Raw genomic sequence first — 21,395 nt, forward strand, 5'->3', positions numbered from 1 at the left:
CAAAAAATAGCTGGTAAAACTATCAGAAAGAATTAATGATGTAGCTAGACAATAGAAGTACCGTCAATGCGGGCTACTTGGACCCTTAAGGTGTTACTTGAACCCAGAAGAAAAAAATGTTTACTTACCATTGGAGTAACTTAGGTGAAAATATTTGTACAGATGAAGTTTGCAGAGAAAAAAAGCACAACTTTCGACACCAAACTGTTATTTTACATCGACAAAAACATTTTTTTCTTCTGGGTTCAAGTAACACCTTAAGGGTCAAAGTAGCCCGCGTTGACGGTAACATATGAAAATCGGTTTTATTAAAACGACTTATCTCACTATAACCACAAGTTACTATGTACTGAAGAATCAATGCTAACAACTACACAACTTTACACGCAAAGTATAAAAGGAAACAATGCGAGAAATGTTAGTACATAATATAATGTATCTGTTGTATAATTTTATTAAAAAAGAAAGAAAACAAGAAAGAAAGGAAAAAGGCATAGGGAATATGGCATATACTGTACTTCCTTGTTATAATACATATTTGAAACTCTTTACTTCTCTTACCCTCATTCCAACAACATTGCTATAGAAAATAATAATAAAATGTCTTAATAAGTCTCTTCGTTATTCCTCAAAACTGTTGTATTCTGAATTCAAAGTATTTAATATCCATAAAATTTATAACAATAACTTATTGAATTTCATACATAAAACCGTAATATATTTAATTTGTTTTCACATAAATATAAAATTAAAAATCAGACAACATACAGTATTATGCTTGACATAACCTAAATGCACCACAACTGTAGCTTATAAGCACAGTAGAAACTCCGGTCCAAAGCTCTATAACATAACAGCTAAATTACCAAACATTCAATTTGCTAATGCTCCCTGTTTTTTTTTAATTAATTAAAATGATTGTTTACGGAGACAATATAAAGTTTCACTTACTGTAATATCTATGTTTTTCTTTTTCTCTTCTTACTTTTTATTTTATTTTTTTTTTTTGTTAATTAATTACCATGTATCATTACCTATCACCTCGGTATGGCGCGTCCTCAGGTTGCGGATAGGGAAGACGACCTTCAGATATGGAGGGTAGCTGCGAATATATTGAATAAGTAGTCGTAGACAGCCGATAAGGGTTGGGCCTCCAGCTTGGGAGTTGGGCGAAGGGCTAACAACCCATCACCGTAAAAACAGCTTGTTACGAAACCACACAAAAAGCATCGGAATGAGACTGATTCTCTGGCACGACCACAGTAAAGGAATAAGGTTATGAGATTTGGTACTTGGAACGTAACTAGCCTTTATAGAACAGGAGGGGTAACATTAGTAGCAAAAGAACTACCTAGATATAGAATACACTTTGTGGGAGTACAAGAGGTTAGGTTAGATGGGAATGGCATACAACAAATAGTATTATGGGGAAGGAAATGATAATCACCAATTAGGAACAGGATTCTTTGTTCATAAAAGAATAAAATCAGAAGTAAAAAAGGTCGAATTTATCAATGACAGGTTATCGTATTTAGTACTTAAGGGCAGATGGTGCGGTATCGTAGTTACAAATGCTCACGCCCCTACAGAATAAGGTTCTTAGGAAAATATTTGGGGAAGTTACAGGAGAATAGAGAAAGTTACATAACACAGAACTGCACGCATTGTACCCATATTCACCTCACATAATTAGAAACATTAAATCCAGACGTTTGAGATGGCAGGGCATGTAGCACGTATGGGCGAATTCAGAAATGCATAGAGTGTTACTTGGGAGGCCGGAGGGAAAAAGACCTTTGGGGAGGCCGAGACGTAGTAAGAGGATAACATTGAAGTGGATTTGAGGGAGGTGAGAAATGATGTTAGATACTGGATTAATCTTGCACAGGATAGGGACCGATGGCGTGCTTATGTGAGGGCGGCAATGAACCTCCGGGCTCCTTAAAAGTAATTTTTAAGTTGTAAGGAAAAGATAGGAAAAACAAAGGCAATTTAAGGGGAAGATTAGAAGAACAAGGTGCATATAAGAGGAAGATACTGAAAACAAGAGAAGTACAAATAGAACAAGGGGAAGACAGGGAGAACAAGGGGAATACAAAGGGAACAAGAGGAAGATAAGAAGAATAAGGTGAATACAAGAGAAACAAGGAAAGGACAATAAAAGCAAGCAAAATACAAAGGGAACAGGGGGAAGGCAATGAAAATTAAGGAAAGACATGAAAGAAAACTAGGGCAAGACAGAGAGAACAATGGGAATATGAGGAGAACAAGGGGAAGATAAGGAAAACTAGGGGAAGACAGGGAGAAGTCGGAAGATAAGAAAAATAATGAGAATACGAGAGGAGATGAATAAAGGGAAGACAATGAAAACAAGGGAAATACAAAGAGATCAAGGGAATAATAAGAAAAACTAAGAACAGACACAGTGAAAAGGGGAAATACAAAGAAAGCAAGAGGAAGAAAATAAAAAAATAGGAAATACAAAGAGACGAAGGGAATAATAAGGAAAACTAGGAACAGATACGGTGAAAAAGGGAAATAGAAAGAGAGCAAGGGGAATACAATGAAAACATAGGAAATACAAAGAAGGGGAAGACAATGAGAACTAGAGAAAGAAAGAAAATTAGGGAAAGACAGGAAGTGTAATATAAGGGAAGATAAGAAGAACAAGGAGAAGACAAGGCCGGCAAGGGGAAAATAAGGACAAGATAAATAAAACGATAACACATGGTTCTATGTGCATAAAGGTATGCAGCTTAGTCAGGCTATGCACCTGTCGATCTTTGTGAAAGTGAAGTGTATACGCGCGCACCGAGCTTTCAAGTCCTCGTTTTTAGCAACTTTACTCTGTTATTATACCACTTACCTAGGCTTGTTCCATTTACACTTTTTATCATAATTATACAGTATTTTAATAATTTGCATTGTCTTTTAGCAATGAAAATGATAAATATCTGTGTCAGGTTCTAAAATTATGTCAAATTAATATCTTAAATGACGACAGAACTTAAAATACGAGGCAGTACTGTAAAGTGTGTCTAACCCATCGTGACTGTAATTCTAAATCAATCGTGTTTCTTGCACAGACTGTACTTTATTTTTAAGTGAATGGGATGTAGACGTAATTACTCATTTCAAAGAATCCCATTCAAGGTTCTCACACAAAAAGAAATGTGTTGTTGTGACGATATAAAATGATGGAGTAAAATGTAATGCGATACAAAAGAGGTCTAGATATGTACGTATTAGACACGCACGCATGTTTGGCAGAACAATGTCTGTCTTCCTCGTTCTAACGTCATAATGACAATGTCAACAGTAACGCTTGTAGATGTTAACTCTAATACGACGGTGTTAACATAATTAATTGCTCAATGTTGAACGGTTTCGATATGTTCTCTTTCAGTAACTTAAGGGATCCTGCTTTGTGACAGTACAACTAAGCGAACAACGTCCGTCAGAAGAATGGACAGGTAAATTTTGCATTTATTTCTTAGAGCAGTATTCACGGCGTCATGGGTAAGGGAGCTCGAGCTTATCATTTCACAAATTCTGGTTCGAATCCCATATTGACTTGAGCGATACTTGTGATTGACAAGATCGAGGATGAGCTTTTCTCGGGGTTCTCTCATTTCCCTCAACATTGCACAAATTTAATTCCACCAACAACATCCATTTCACCATATTTTTCTCTTGATTTCACATAATTTCATGTCATAAAAATATGGTTTTAGGTTAATAAGTACGAACCTTGGTGATACCGAATGTAGGCGATCAGTCACTTACCTGTGCAACGGTAATACATGCAAAACAAAAAAGTAAACACTAGTTAGCATATTATGTAAACAATACTGACACACGGTTTTTAAAGTAAACAGGAGCTACTATAATTTCCACTGATCTGTATATTACTAGAAACAAATACTGTACTAATTTAAACTTACAGTAAAATAGTTTGGATTAAGCCGCAGGGATGTCAAAGCGCCTGCACTGTGTGCTCTCACGAACCCGCACAACATTTTCTTAAGAGCGCTATTTGTACTTTATCTTGCTAAAAAGTGAACCTTGTTGGATTTGTATTGCTTGTAGTATGACCACGTAGTACAGGCGCTTTGACATCTCTGGATTAAGGGGTTAGGTACAGCTTACAGCAGTAAACGTTTTGGAAATATGCATCTTTTTTCCCCTCTATTACTGTATCTTGTACAATAATGAAGATTGGTATGTGTACAACACTGTCCTGCTATATAAAAAAAATATATTTTTACGATTTAAAATATATATATTCAAAATTGAAAATGTTGGGAGTTCACTGTGCTGTGATGAAGCGTTTCCCTCATAACTAAACAACTTGTTAACGTGTTCATGTTCTCTCCCTTGTATTTTATTGCTGAAACTCATGTTTACAATATCATGCTCTTCAAACTACATTCCTTAATAAATAATATATTTGTTTTTATTTTGTATAGGTCTAATAGAAAATATTGTTATTTGACCATTTTTAAAATACAATTCATTTTTTATCAGACAATTTATCAAAGGTAGAGAAGTGATCTTGTATCATATTGTAGATATGATATGCATAAATACATACAAAAAAAATTCATCACAGAATGTTGGATAGTTTTTTTTAGTTATGTGGGAATTGCATCATCACTGCATAGTGAACTTCATTTTGAAAAAAAAAATGTAAATAAATTTCCTAAATCGTAATTTTTTTTTCATATAGCAGAAGGACAGTGTTTTATACATACTAATTTTCAGTATTGTACAAGATACAGTAATAGAGGGAAAAAAATGTTGATTATTTCCAATATGTTACTGCTGTAAGCTGTACCTAACCCCTTAAGGTAAGAGGTAATAATTTTGAGCTTCGGGGAGCATAGACCTATTCCTCCTGAGCCACCTTGTAGCTTAGTAGCACCCTAGATCATATATGTAACAGATAGCTCATCCTCTGTTAAAATCAGCAGCACTTTCAAGAGAACAACCGCCAGGATCGCCACCCGTCCACCGTAAACGAACACGAGATGGCAGTACAGTCGCTAATGCAATTCAAATGGAAATTATGACGTGACTCCTCATGTAAGAACTAGATGGCACCATTGTAAACTTGATAAAAGTTGTTACCGTCAAAACTTATAAGACCGAGTTATCTGGGTAATTATATATGATCTAGGGTAGCACACATGCCTGGCATATGACGACTGTGGACCAGGCCGTAACCAGCAAACAACTCTAGAGGTTGCTCTGATCCCCCTAGGGGTTGCAATTGAGCTAGGTCGTGAGCTGAATTTTCTTTCTTTGACACTGGACACAATTCGATAAACACCAGGTATAAAATTAATTATTGATTTAATATTAATTTTATCTACCAATCATCATTAGTACAACAATAATGAAACATGAAACACTAAATATTTTAAAGGTCACTTGAAAGGACTGAAGTGAAACTTTATGAATCTAAAACAGCTGTACTATTTTTTCTGTCTCACTGTACGATTTTTAGTTACTGCAATCAACGATTATCCAGTACGATGCGGTTTGGCGTTAAGTTACACATTTACCGGTATGAGGTTAGGCTCAATTTTAGGGGTTGTTCGTAGCACAGCTAGGGGTTACTCATAAATTCCTGAAACTCTCTTGGTTACGGTCCTGCTGTGGACTCAGTTCAAATCTCGACGAGAATGAGTTGTAGGCCTATTTGTGATGAACAAAGTCAAAGTTATGAGGTTTTCTCGGAGTTTTCCAGTTTCTACCTCGTCATTGCACCAACACAGTGCACAGTTCCCACCATTGTCATCTCCGTCTCGAAAATATAACACCTCCAGTATTTCAATAACGCCGAATCGGCCTTCCTTACAATACATGTTCCTCTCGGCTTATCCAAAGATTGGTTGATGTTAGATTCTAGACGAAATACAGAGCCACCGGCGTAGCTCGGTCGGTTAAGGTGCTTGCCTGCCGATCCGAAGTTGCGTTCGGGCGCGGGTTCGATTCCCGCTTGGACTGATTACCTGATTGGGTTTTTTCCGAGATATTCCCCAACCATAAGGCAAATGTCAGGTAATCTATGGCGAATCCTCGGCCTCATCTCACCAAATATCATCTCGCTATCACCAATTCCATCGACGCCAAATAACCTCGTAGTTGATACAGCGTCATTAAATAACCAAGTAAAAAAAAAACGAAATACAGATTTGTATAAGACACCGAAGCTCTTCCCTACAGGCTCCTGCTTGCCTGGCAGTAGGTGATACGACGATTAATATATCGAGTAAGTAAAAATAATCCATTTCACAGGTTTTTTTAAAGGCCTAGGTTTAAATACACAAGTTTCGCTGCATTATAGGAAGCTAGAAACCGTGAAACTTCCTTTCTTTATATTAAATTTATTCCAGTGAAGTCTTCCATTGTGATTCAAGCAGTACCGTTTCTAGCTATGAATTCAGGCTGTAGGTCAATTTCCGACATAGAAGCAGAAATTATTATTCTCTTATTTTGTAATTAAGTGTAATCTCTTGTCTTTTTTGCCATATGTTGTCACAAATGACAATCTTGCACCATGCTGAGTTTCAAAGTCTATGAATGTGAAATATTTGCTCATACTCCTGATTGCGAGAAGAATATGAATGTTCTTATAGTTTACTTCCTTGAATTATTATTCACTGAACCCTTTGCGCTCTAATGAGTCCATTTGGAATCACTAACTTTTCTGTAATCTCTGATTCATATGATTTTCTTGATGATTCCATTTGGTATCCTCAGAAGTAGTTTCGTTCTTTACCGATAGAGTGGAGCACTCGCTAGTTCCTTGGCCAGCTGTTATTAGGAAGAGGATCGCTTTGTTTTTTGTTTCTCCATGATTTCTCCACAAAAACAAATTCAGGTCAGAAAGGGTTAATATGCACCTAACTAAGAAAAGTAACTCTTACTTTCTGAATTACACGTAAAAGGGATCCTTTATTATTCCAAACCCAGCATATTCAGTTTCTCTCATACACTGTACAGCTTAAACATATAGTACATACATTTTATCTTTCAACGCTCGTGGATGTAGTGTGGAAATGGCAATGGCAATGCGAGCGTGGAAAGATAAAATATGCGGTATGCATTGTATATACGTAAGGAATAATGATCTGTAAAACAAAAGTTTAAGTTCTTATATGAGGGCATGATAAACGATTTAATTTGGTATGACTTTTGCATAATAGTTCAAGAAGAAAAAAACTATAATGGGTATTATAATTCGTAACATGATAAAGGAATTGAATTGTTGAAAAGATGTACAAAAGTATGAGAAAGCATGTGTCATCTTCGTGACAATAGTTTTCACATTTGTAAATTAAAGTGAAGCAAGCCTATTACAAATTAAAACAATTTACTATGGTAAGATGCAATCACAAGCAGACTTGAATTCCTAAAATAGTTTCACTTCTCCTGAATACAATATTAATATTGTATCTTGTAACTCATATTTACCGTGCCTTTATATTTAGGTATCTTTTGAGAAAACGTTATTAAATCAACAAATTTCTCTCTGTTTATTCAGACTGGGAGAAGAATTGGCTGAATATGAGGGAGACATCGGAGTTAGGAATGGCAGAGCAACAGAAAACTCAGTTCCACTTATGTGCAATTCGAAGCTGCTCGTTAGACAACGTCCTCTGTTTGGCCAGGTAAGGCAAAATGAGATCATAAAAACAGCAACCATTACTATAATCGCATACTTCGGTTCCGAGGTGGTCCAATTGGTACAGCCGCTATAAAATAGCGAGTTTTAACCCTAAAAAATGGGAAAGACATTTAATTCTACTCTGCAAGTTCTCTAACAGTCCGTGGGCCCAATCGATCTCTTTAAACATTTAATTTCGGAAATTTCTTTCCTTTTATATTGCGAGAAAAACGAACTTAAATGGCAAGTGACTCTTCAGGAAAGTTCTCAGGTTTCGATGTTGGTAAAACTTATCAGATATGTCATGTACAAAGTTGTATGTGAAAACATAGAAAAATAATAAAAAATCTGATAATATTTGATCTTCAAGTGCTCAGAAAGTAACAGTCATAACTTAATGTAAATTTTACAGCGTTATAATTGTTTGCTCAGGAATATTTTACGGGTTGAGACACAACTTCTAGGGAAATAATTTTTTCTTAACTCACTATTGCATACTAGGTCTACATCAATAATATTTTTAAATTTACTTATATGAGTGTGAGTGCACGCTTCTCAGAAACATTTTATGTAAGAAGATTTATCTTTTTACTGGTACAGGTAGTTGTTAATAAGATAATTAGGTTATTATCATAATGTTTCTGCGATTAGTTATATTACAAAAAGAATTCATTTTGTTATCAAAAATCACTCTAATTAAAGTTCATACTATCTGTAAAAGTATTGAAATTCATACATGAATATAATTATAAACAATCCACTTTTAACGTATTTCTGAAATTTTTTAAGTTGGTTATTTAATGACGCTGTACCAACTACTAGGTTATTTAGCGTGATGGGATTGGTGATAGCGAGATGATATTTGGCGAGATGAAGACGAGGATTCGCCACAGATTACGTGGCATTCACTCTACGGTTGGGGAAAACCTCGAAAAAAGCCCAACCAGATAATCAGCTCAAGCGGGGATCGAACCCGCGGCCGAGCGCAACTTCACACCGGCAGGCAAGCACCTTAACCGACTGAGTCACGCCGGTGACTACTTCTGAAAGTCTACACAAAATTTCAGCTTACGAACATAATTTGATTTTAAGAAATTACAAACTTAGGGGAAACCCGGGCAAAGCGGAAAAGCTAAGAACAAACAATGCCACAGGCTATATTTTGGTGCTCCCGAAATAAAATCTTCATGACATTGGTTGTGACACATGTTGTCCACATATATAAAAAACAGCAATTCGTTTCTCGTACCTACGGACAGTGATATGATTTGAGCAAGAAAATATAGTTAATTATTCGCTTTGCCCGGATACACGGGCAAAGCGAATAATTAACCCGGGCAAAGTGAATATACCTATAACATTTTCACATTTCTATTTAATTTTTATTCACTGATAATAAAATTAAATCAACACATAAACACGATGTTAATGAGTTACATTATACAATAGGATATATTATTTACAGCCCATTGCAGCACATTAGATTAGTACAAAATACAAATTTGAACAAGGCGACATTTCACTAACGCTGAAGACTTGGATTTCTTCTGCTTTTGCTCCTGCCCATAAGTTACTTCTCTTTCAATGTTTTTAATCGGTATAGATGTAAGAGCTTCAGAGCGCTGACATTTTCTTCGTTGAACTCGTATCTTTCGAGCATCCACTTCTGATACTGGTCTAAATCAAAAGAACTGACTTGGATTCTCTTGCTGACAATGTTGAGGGTTTTGGTGTAACCAGAACTGAAAATCTGAGTGTAATTGATGTATTGAATATTCCTTCAATCTCTGAAGATAACGACATCACAGAGGTGGTTGATTCTGAGTGAGCATTAACTGTTTCTTCAGCCGCTGAAGAAGCTGGCACCGCAGAATTTGTCAAATCTGAGCCAGCTGTCGTTTCGCTGATTTCTATCTCAAGTGGGCGATTTGTATGTTGATCTGGAGCAAAATCTTCACCAACAAACACGTTATGTTACCATTAAGTACGAGAAAAATTCGTACCGGCACCGGGAATCGAACCCAGGACCTCTCAGCTGTGCGCGCTGAGTGCTCTTAACCAACAGAGCCATGCCGGGATACGATCCACGACGCCGGCCGAACTCCTCTCGTAGTATTATGTTACGGCCTTACTACCTGGATTTAAGACGATACACGTCATATATAGCCTATACAGGAGCTCAGTTCGTTACGAGCACTCAGCGCGCACAGCTGAGAGGTCCTGGGTTCGATTCCCGGTGCCGGTACGAATTTTTCTCGTACTTAATGGTAATAAAACAAACTGACTAGTTCACACTAGTCATGTAATATGCAAAGAGGTGGGCGAGACCTCATTCATATTCGATACATAAACACGTTATTGTTGTATGGCCAGATAGCAGAACCAATGATTGGAAGATTTTATTTCTTCAATTACTTTCTTCATGGATTCTTCAGACCATTTGGCTTGTTCCGTCTTCCTCTTGAAAAATTAAACCATCTGAAAACACATTACGACCTTTTTAAGTAAAAATTAAGATCAGTGTTACTGATTTATAATTTAATTAGTGTGACTTAATGCCTTAACTATGTAAAATGATCTAACACGCTTTATTACAATAGACAAATACATACAAAAATACAGCTAACACTTATATAGTCAAATAAAGGTGACAGGGCAAAGCGAATAAGTTATCCACTTTGCCCTATTCACTTTGCCCGCAAACGCCACTTCGCTTTTCATTTAAGGTTATACAAACATAAACGTCAATAATCTTCTTCGTAAGTACGGCATTTTAGAACTAATTCTATCGCCTATATATTACTATCACATAACAAAAAGTTTCTGCAGTATTGTGTGTTGTACATTTGTTTCTCTTACCTTGAAATATTTTAAGAAAACAGTCAATTTTCTTCAAACACACGCTGACTTCTTCTCTCACTAGCTAGAATGACGATAAGTCAGTTCCAGCAGCAAAATCTGGTTGGGATTCTTCCCCAACATAGCAGAAAGCGCTATCTGTTGGCGTTTCTAAGAAATGTGCATTATTCTCTTTGCCCGGGTCTCCCCTAACAATAATTTTTCACATTAGTATATAACAGTTAGTTAAAAAAAAAAAAAAAAAACTACACACGGTACCCGCTGGCGCAGCGAGGGGTGGGATTTGGGGTAAACTTCCATGTTATGTCCTCTGTTAATTTGACTATTTCAAAGTCCATGTTCATAAAATCTTAACATGTTAACATGAGGTTTTCCCAGCCGTGGGACTGATGCCGTATGGTCTATGGCGAGTTCTCGGCCTCACTTCATTTCACCCCCTTTCGTCTGATTACCTAGTTGGGTTTTTTCCGAGGTTTTCCCCAACCAGAAGGCAAATGCCAGATAATCTTTTGGAGAATCCTCGGGCCTCATCTCATCTCACTGCATCTCGCCAAACTATTGTAAAAAATTGTAGAAAATTTCAAAATTGTAAAATTGTAAAAATCGTATAACATTGTAAAAATTGTAATTGTAATTGCAATCTTGTAAAATTTTGACTTGTTCCACATCTTAAAGCTTCATTGCTAATGTAAGATGTATGAATGTAATACATGAAATGAAAAAAAAATAAAATAAAATATACACTTAATTAGATCTCTAAAGGAGCATTTGTTTAAAATAAGTTCGCTAAAATGCTTTGGACCTATATTGGAATCAAGCTAGTTGTCTAACCACTATAGGCAAATGCGCTACTATAGACTTATACCAGCGTTTCTCAAACTATGGTCCGCGGACCACCTGTGGTCCTCGAGGTCTCCCCATGTGGTCCTTCAAAAAGGACACAAGAAAAAATACAATTGCGTACCACAGTATACCTGAAAATCTCAGAGTTTGGAAATGACACATGTCAATTGCCTTTCACTTTTTTTTTCCAGTACTGACATTTTATTAAATTTATTACTCTGCACGTCTACCGACTTCCCATTCTACCAATAGCGGACGGTGGGTTTGAAAGTTGAGGAGGCCAAGACGTGAATTATGAGAATATAAAAATATAAGGACTGTGACGTACCTTATTACCAATCGCAGAATTTATAGATTTTAAGAAATTAAAATTAGGTTTTCCAATTTATGTATTAGGATTTTAAATCTTATGTTTAGGAATTTATATGATTTTACGGAAAAAATAAAAATAAACAATATATTACAACGGCTTGGTAAAGATTGGCTCTCTTCAGGACACTTTAAGTCCTAGCCTACGAATTAGGTCTTTTTAGGTCATATTGAATTTAAGAATGTTACTCTTTGCTACATAAAACGAACAAGAAAAGCAATATTTCGAGAGTAACGAGATAGCAACAAAATTGATTCGAACCTAAGAATCTGAGGCTTGCTCATTACCATTACATAGTCTAATTTTACAGCAAATTAACTCGACGATCCTCTTTCTTCGCAAACCGATCAAATAGGTCACAACATACTGAACAACTGCTACTAGAAGAAACTAGAGATAAATCTGCATTTGTTTCTAAACTCTCGATATATTTAAAATACTGTATAAGTAAATACATCTCGTAACACAAAAGACTAAAATAACAGGAACACCCACAAACAAGAGAAAATCTAACAACATAAATGAAAACTTTTACGCAGGGAGAGAAAACTAACAACACGTGACTCACTTTTCTAAAACTAAGAAGAGAGAAAGAGAGAGAGCTTCCCAATACAGCCGAAACCAGCTGTGACTATAAGCAGTACAGTTGTCAGCGGTAGGTAGGACCGTCTCCAAATCGGTTCCCCTCTGCGCGTTCTAGTCAAGTTTAAACACTCCTCTAACCAGCTACCTTATTGGTTGAACTGCTGTTGTCATGGTTACCGGGGAGTAGCGTCATGTAGCCGACTCCTCTCACCCGCTCTCGCATAGACACTGCAGGCTGCTAGATGTCGACTATACAGATTACAGCGCTATCTGTTATTTTTCATTGCGAATTATTTGTACTATCTACAGTATAGCGAGCGGGCATCACCAACTGAATGTGGTCGACTTTACGTAACTTACATCTTAGTCGTTGTGAACAGTAATATTAATATAAAAGGAAAAATGTTCGTCATTTGCTGCAACTTGTCTGTGATCTTAATTCAGCTGGAATTATTACTGCCATATTGTGTTCTGGTAAAATATTAGGGGAGGCACGGCCTCTCTTGCCTCCCCTGAAAATCCGCCGCTGCACTCTACTCTCAGCAACAAAAGAGGGATTTAAAGCACTATGAATGTGGTGTTTCTCGCCATCTTTTCCTTGCACATCAGTTGATGACATGTGGCTGAGTACATTGGCATATCTTACAGATGTATTCTCAAAACTAAACGAACTAAATCTCTCTCTACAAGGTAATTCTTTGATTGTTCTCAATGCGCATGAGAAAATAGAGGGGTTCGAGAGGAAACTTGGTTTGTTGGCCAGTTGCGTAAAACAGAGGATTTTTCCATCATTTCCAACCCGAGTCTTTTTTGGTTGAAAATTATTTCGTTATTGAAAAATAATTATGCAGTGACATACTACTCTTATGTTCGCATTTTGAAACTCTAAGATCACAATTTGATACTTATTTTCCAAGTAAATATGAGCGCTTTCACTGCGATATTGAAAATAACAAACTTTCATTGAGTGGAAGAGAACAGTTAATTGAACTCTCGAATGACACCGGACTTAAAACGAAATTCCAAACGGAAGGTATGGTTAATTTCTGGACCTCATCACAAGTGAAAAGAGAATATAGTGAACTGTACATTGGTACTCTACAGATTATAATACAGTTTGCTTCTACGTATCTGAGTGAGGAAAGGGTTTTCATCACTAACTCTAATAAAAACAAAGTACCGAGATCGACTCGATGTATGTGACGATCTCCGACTTAAGCTTACCAGCATACATCCAAATACAGAACAACCGTGCAAGAATCGGCAGGCTTATCCATCTCATTAATGTGAATACCGACATTTATTATTTTGTTTAGTTAATAAGTTAAAGATTATCCAAACACTAATAGCCTTGAAGTATTAAAAAAACCAAAATTAATTTTCTTCTACTAATATTAACTTAATTAGTTAATACTAATATAAAATTAATTGAATTAGTGAGGTGGTCCGCGGAACTGTTCTGACTTAAAAAAGTGGTCTCCACTTCAAAAAAAGTTTGAGAAACGCTGGCCTACACTAACATTAAGACACTCTTTGCCTACGAGATAGGCTACAGTAGAGTAGACTGTACAGCGTTGCCAAACCAAGCATGTTGAATTTTGAACGTGCGTACATTAAACTTCGAATAGGGACGACAGTTTTGTTTTTGCCTGCTAAAACATAAAACTGATCCTAAACTTTGATTTTTACCCCTTATTAATTTCAAAAATGGATGTCAGCTCACAAGTTCTATTTAAAGTATGATTTTTCGCGTTGATATTTAGCGTTTAAAAATCATGAATAGAAAAGGTAAATATATCTGCCAAAAAAAAAAAAAATGCCCGGAAAACAGTGAATTAAAAGAAACGTAAAACAATCAATTCTATGTCCAGTTGGTCATTGCTTCGCTGGTGTACTTGGCGGCGTTCTGCTGTGGTCTCACAGGAGGTTTTTCCGGCGTCCTCCTACCACAACTCCAAGCCAATTCCAGCGATTTAAGTACGGATGACGAGATGGGATCCTGGATCGGTAAGTCTGTAGTTGTTAGAAATAATTACATGCCTTTATTCCTTGGTTTTTCTAATGTGGATCTCTCAGTTTTTTTGGTCATGTAGTGTTCGTAAATTGATGCTATTGCACCAGCGTTTTGTCATCTTGATTACTTAAATGTCGCTGTCATGGTGTCAATTGTAAGGATTCCTACAGACATTCGCAAAGAAATTTCTTAGTGTGGAGTCCGGAAAATATGGCATAATGTTATTAGCTAGCCATTGCTTTCTGCACATGTGATAGTGAAATAAAAGTGGTGAAATAATTAAGAAATTCGAGTACTGCAATTCGAGAAAATCTTCCTTGACTTAGGACCGTATTCAAGAACGTTACTTAAACTTCACTTCGCCTTGACTTCCTCAAGTCAGAAGTTAGACCATATAAAGTAAAGTGCCGGATCCGTATTCTGAGACAATACTTTTCCCTTTCCCTTCACCAAGTCAAGTTTAAGTAAAAAGCAAGTGAACTTGGTGTTCGACGTCATCATAATACGATATAAGGACGTAGTGCTTCCAGTCCAGAACTTATTTATACACAAAGTGCGGAAATCTATTCAATTGTTGCTCACTACATAGTGCTTCATACTTGTTACTTTCGCAAACTTACTTACTTACAAATGGCTTTTAAGGAACCCACAGGTTCATTGCCGCCCTCACATAAGCTCGCCATAGGTTCCTATCCTGTGCAAGATTAATCCAGTCTCTATCATCATATCCCACTTCCCTCAAATCCATTTTAATATTATCCTCCCATCTACGTCTCGGCCTCCCATCTACGTCTCGGCCTCCACAAAGGTCTTTTTTCCTCCGGCCCACGCCCTGCCCATCTCAAACGTCTGGATTTAATGTTAATAATTACGTAAGGTGAAAAATACAATGGATCCAGTTCTGCGTTGTGTAACTTTCTCCATTCTCCTGTAACTTCATCCCTTTTAGCCCAAATATTTTCCTAAGAACCTTATTCTCAAACACCCTTAATCTCTGTTCCTCTCTCAAAGTGAAAATCGGAGTTTCACAACCATAAAGAACAACCGGTAATATAACTGTTTTATAAATTGTAACTTTCAGATTTTTTGACAGCAGACTAGATGACAAAAGCTTATCAACCGAATAATAACACGCACTTCCCATATTTATTCTGAGTTTAATTTCCTCTCGAGTGTCATTTCTATTTGTTACTGTTGCTCCAAGATATTTGAATTTTTTCACCTCTTCGGAAGATAAATCTCCAATTTTTATATTACCATTTCGTAGAATATTCTGGTCACGAGACATAATCATATACTTTGTCTTTTCGGGATTTACTTCCAAACCTATCTCTTTACTTGCTTCAAGTAAAATTCCCGTGTTTTCCCTAATCGTTTGTGGATTTTCTCCGAACATATTCACGGTTACTTTCACAAACAACCATTTAAATGGAAGGAACCGCAAATGAAAGTAAATACCTACATCAAAGAAAAGAAAAGAATTCTTAAATTACAATATATCTAGTACTACTTAATATGTCAACTATTTAAAATGTATTTTTAATCTATAGTGTATTTGCATTCTATAATGTACAGTGGTTTTCTTTCACACTGCGGCCAGCGCACGGCGGCTCGCATGCCGGAGCCGCAGTAACTCGGACTCCTGCCGAAACAGTTACAATATCCTCGCAACTGCTTCACGTTCTCATCGTTACAGTTACAATTTTATTATTGCAATGATAATAAGTATATACCTTACCAGGGGCGGATACAAGAGGGGGGATTAAGGGGATATATCCCCTCCCGAAATTTTGAGAAAAATACGAAACAAGAAACAAAAATTATATTAATTTTAATTCGTCAATGTACAGTTACCCTTAAAAAGAATGAGACGATTCTTGGTTGTCGGAAGTTAAAGTTCTACAGCGCGGTTCACTCGATATCGACGTATAACGATAAGTAACATGACAAATAGGACAAGAATTGTTACAAGGACCACAACAAGGACAGGGATCAGAATAAGGATCACGAAGAAGACAGCCATTTAAAGCCACGATTTCACAACATAGCTCGGGTAACAAAATATCATTGCTTCTCTGTACCGAATGGCAAATGCCTGCTATCGGATCTACATTCTGGACTGCTGCTGTCACTGTCTTGTCTCGGTAGCTCATATAGTAGCGTGTCGGTTCTACAGTATAAACGTTTCGTGTTCGATCCCAGGTAAAACTCTTTTTTTTTTATTGAGGTGTAATTAATTTGTTCAGAGTTCCTCGACTGTATAATTTGTCGAAAAATATGGAATAATTTATGCCCAATTTTTTGGTCTACAAGTGGGCTGAACCTCGTCGAAAAATAAATAAATCTTACTTGGAAGTTAAAAGTATTCTTCCTGAAACAAAAATCATAAAAAACAAAAAGAGACCCGTTAACTTAAAATCTTGTCCGCATACCATCATACATTTCTCCAATCGAAATCCACTCGATTGGTAGCGAAGGCAAGATGGTTGACAGCTTGTGCTTCCCCCAATATTTCCATTTGCGCAGCCCTCCGGCTCCTAATACCGCGGTTCCTCAACCTGCTGATCACAGTCTGTGAAGAACCGGGAAAGTTAGATGCTGCTCTTATTTCGTTAGCAGTCCGAAAGGGTCCAGTCGAACTGTCTCGAATAAAAGAGCATCCTCTTCCAATGAAGAAATCCGCAGACGCCCATGGAATAGGGCGATTTTCGACCTCCCCTGAATTTTGTAACGATGAACCCCCTCGCTGCTGTACTTCCAGGAACACCGACCAAACGGCCAGCAGATCTAGCCCCATATCCAGCCTCAACTAGAGCTATAACTCGCTGTCTCATGCCATGTCGGTTCGCCATTACGATGAGAAATGAGGGATGACGATAATACTTTAGTGTAGACAATGACTATTTAGCGTGATATATAATTATTGAAATAATGGGCATCTTGCACAGTAAGAGTTAATAAGTCAACCCTAAATTAAATATTTAAATAACAGGATATAACAGGAAGTCCAATTATTGTTGCGAAACTAATCAAATTAAATCTAATTACGTTAAGTAAACAAATCCCAAGTTATGACACCTCATTGCTACAGTTAAATTCTAGGTTATTAACATAATTCATTTTAATTGTTAGTTTTTAATATATATGCATTTACATTGTATGTGTGTATGTATAAATGCATTCATTATATTAACGTTTACAATATTATAACTTATAATTTTGTACTGTCTGTGATCATTAACACAATCTGAGGAATTTGTAAAACTCTATTTCAACGTTATTTAGCTATTTCAAAGTTATTTAGACAAAAAAAATCGTTGTATAGACTAGGAATCGAACTCGCACTCTTCTACACGAGACGCAGAAGTCTTAGAGTCTGAGCTATTGAAACGACACGAAAGCTTTCCTTTCTGTGTGGAGTGTCGATCTAGTCATGAAGGTCCATTGTCGATTTAACTACACGATTTATGTATATATTTATCTTTTATTTACGTAATATTATCATATTTTTTGCAGTTTTTGAAGTGAATTTCGGAACGATGCTCATAACAAACCAAATAGCCTGAATTTAAGTAACTCAATATTCGTTATCTTGTGTATCAGTGCTCTGGTCTCCGATCATGCGCAGTGTCTTACATCTGAGACTTAGGAATATTCAATCGTCTCATCCTTTTCTAGGGAAACTGTACATAGGAATTAGAGAGTTTTCCACGTAAATTCTCTTTGCTAAAATGTTAAATTCCAAGAACTGCAGGAAGACGAACACAGAGTTCTTACTTCAAGACAGAGAGTCATGAAGAGTATTTTAGGCTTTTAATTTTCCTTCTCTTCTTAGACTATTTCATTAGTCAGCTCAAGGACAGGTTTTTAAATCATAAGGGAGTCCTAAAGTCCATACAAACTTTGCTGCCTAAAAACATAGTGCGAGCATCAGATGAAGATTTAGAAACTGCTGTTCAGGCTATAGTAAATCAGTGGCCCAATGATGTTGATGCATCACCAGAGTCTTTCTTCAATGAATTGAAGATGTGGAGAAGAAATTTCCTTGATCAGAAAAATCTTCACCTAATACCTACTGATTTTATATCATCTTTGAACAGGTGCAATGAAATTATTTTTCCCTGCACTCGCAAGGCGCTGAAACTTTTCTGCACGTTGCCTGTAACTACAGCAACACCAGAACGGTCGTTCCAAACTTTGCGGTATTTGAAGACTTACTTGAGGAGCACGATGGGAGCAGACAGATAAAATGGACTGGCCTTGATGTATATACTTAAAAATGTAGAACTAAAGCTCATGAAGTACTGGATGAAATGTCTAAGAAGCCTCGTCGCCTTCTTCTGTAAATGTCATTCTGCCATTGTTTTTGTATTGCAGTCATTGTAAATGTTAAAATTAAAAAAAAATATATAGTTTATTCAACAACGCTCGCAATTGCCGAGGTTACATCAGTGTCGCCGGTGTGCCGGAATTTTTTTCCCTCAGGACTTCTTTTACATGCCAGTAAATCGACTGATATGAGGCCTGTCGCATTTAAACACACTTAAATGCCATCGAGGTGGGTTGGGGTAGAACCCGCAACTTCAAGCACAGAAGACTATACCGACTACGCTACTCAGGCCAACTTGTAAATGTTTGTGACTCGGAAACAAATTGTAAGTATATAAACTTATTTCTCATTACTCCGTTTTTACTATCTCCTCAAATCCCTCCCCGAAAAAAAAAATCCTGCGTCCGCCCCTGTACCTTACCATAAGAGATGTTGGAAATGTTGTCCTTCTCTATCCACACATTTCTAGCATCTTCTCAGGAAATTAAAACTTAAAACTCTTACATTTATACACATGGAACAGGAACGAAACAAACTAGACAATGACTTCATATACGCATATAACAGGAAAGAAACAAACTGATAACACTCGTAACTTAATTAGCACTTAAAACTCGTACATTTAAACGCATGGAACAGGAAAGAAACAAACTAGACAATGACTTCATATACGCATATAACAGGAAAGAAACAAACTGATAACACTCGTAACTTAATTAGCACTTAAAACTCGTACATTTATACGCATGGAACAGGAACGAAACAAGCTAGACAGTGACTTCATATACGCATGGAACAGGAACGAAACAAACTGATAACACTCGTAACTTAATTAGCACTTAAAGCTCTTACTTTATATGCATGGAGCGGTAACAAAACAAATTAGACAATGACTTCATATACGCATGGAACAGGAACGAAACAGAACGAAACAAACTAGACAATGACTTCATATACGCATGGAACAGAGAATTCCAAGTTGCTGCAGCCGGCGTGTGAGTCGTCATGTGCTGGCCACAATATGAAAGAAAAGCACTCTATTTTAATCTAATAGTGTTTTAATCTATAATGTGTTTTACGAATGTTTTTAATGACGTGTACATCAATGTATATGGTAAAATTTGATAGAAAAGCCGATAAACATCTGCTCTATAAAAAGACACAAGGTAAGCAGGTCTTTTCAACCTATCCAGTATTTACACCTTAGCTTCGCCACTGAAGTACATGATATTGTTACAGTGAGTGTGTACACTGGTGCCACGTCAGTGGGATGTCTGATAAGTGGCGTCATCATGAATGTGGCAGGCAGGCGCCTCACAGTCCAGATTGCAGTGATCTGCATGAGTGTGGGTTGGGTGTTAATCTCCCTTGCTCATTCGCACACATTGATGCTGATTGGAAGAGCCTTGGATGGGTTTGGACGTGGACTAAGTGTTCCAGCATTCACAGTAAGTGATACATTTTCATGGAACACACTTTTTTCTCCATTACTTCTGATTTCATCTCTCAACCACGACGTAATGTGAGGAAAAATTATATGAGTTTACAATTGCCTTAAAGAGCGATTCTAGTGTATATTTATGGGCAGGGTGCGAATTTAGATTTCTGATAAGGGGAGGAATAGAATCCTATATAGAGAATACCATACATAAAATTATTATATTTTCATTCGATAGAGCTCAACGCTTGGTCACACTGAATTGCTTGTATTGCATCTTGATTATAATAATAATAATTCTATCCATGAGCAGCCTTAAGATAAGATGTGTAATTCCTAAGTTATTGATTGTTGTCAGCTTATTAGTGATGATAATACATCAATATTATTTTCTTTGCTTACTTTATACCGTACTTTATAAAGTGTACACTTGTATTAAAACAATTATATTTTGTAAGGGGGGATAGAAGTTATCCTCGGCAGGGATGTTAATATGAATTTATGAGACGGGCATAACTTTCCAACACAGGGGAAATCACCCTATCCCCCCCCATTAATTCGCACCCTGTTTAGGGGTAATAAGGCACATCTTTTAATGATACACATGTCCAAACCAGGAATACACACCAAAATAATAAAATAAGAATGCTTGGTATAGTTCAGCCAATATTGTACATTATGGCTGAAAAATATGGGCAATGTCTACTAGGATGGAAGGAAATAGTAAGGTACATTTGACAGAAATATTTTTAGAAACATTTATGAACGAAAACTTAATTACAGCAGGGTGTCATAATTAATTTTATAAAATTTATTAACATATGAATTTTATAACTTCCATTAAATGTAAAAGATACAACAGATCGAACATTTGGATGAGGACTATCACCAACAAAAGATTATGGTCGCTCTTATTCTGAAACCTTATAACACCAAAATGTTAGATTTTGAAACAAAACAAAAACATTCGTCACAGACATGTTTATTAGCAATAATGTATAAAGGTTTGTATTTTGTTATTAAGGAATTCATTGCAAAAACATTGTATGAAAATCTGGAGGAATCTGATCTTATTACGGTGTCTTGAATTTCCTTCACTACTTCCTCTGTTAATACAGACTTCTACGATTGTTTCACATTTACCACAGATGCTGTTTCACGGAACTTTTTTGCGTTCCGAGTGTTAATCTGCTGTGTTGTGTGTTGAGTGTTGTTGCCATTGACCTTCACCATGCAGTTCAGTGTCAAAGAACGTGCTTTCATTGTGAAACATTAATTCAG

General features: G+C 36.6%; 1 protein-coding gene across 1 annotated transcript in view; it reads left to right on the top strand.

Moving 5' to 3' along the window:
- Positions 1 to 3,314: 3,314 nt before the first annotated feature.
- Positions 3,315 to 21,395, top strand: part of LOC138715235 (facilitated trehalose transporter Tret1-like) — a 38,766-nt gene continuing 20,685 nt past the window's right edge. Inside the window, exons 1-4 of the mRNA XM_069847938.1 lie at positions 3,315 to 3,473; positions 7,553 to 7,679; positions 14,204 to 14,339; positions 19,916 to 20,124. Of these exons, the coding sequence (XP_069704039.1) occupies positions 3,466 to 3,473; positions 7,553 to 7,679; positions 14,204 to 14,339; positions 19,916 to 20,124 (480 nt within the window). The 5' untranslated portion in view covers positions 3,315 to 3,465. The remainder of the gene's footprint in view (positions 3,474 to 7,552; positions 7,680 to 14,203; positions 14,340 to 19,915; positions 20,125 to 21,395) is intronic.

This window comes from Periplaneta americana, chromosome 15 (genome assembly GCF_040183065.1).
Source record: "Periplaneta americana isolate PAMFEO1 chromosome 15, P.americana_PAMFEO1_priV1, whole genome shotgun sequence".
In the NCBI taxonomy this organism is placed as follows: Eukaryota; Metazoa; Arthropoda; class Insecta; order Blattodea; family Blattidae; genus Periplaneta; species Periplaneta americana.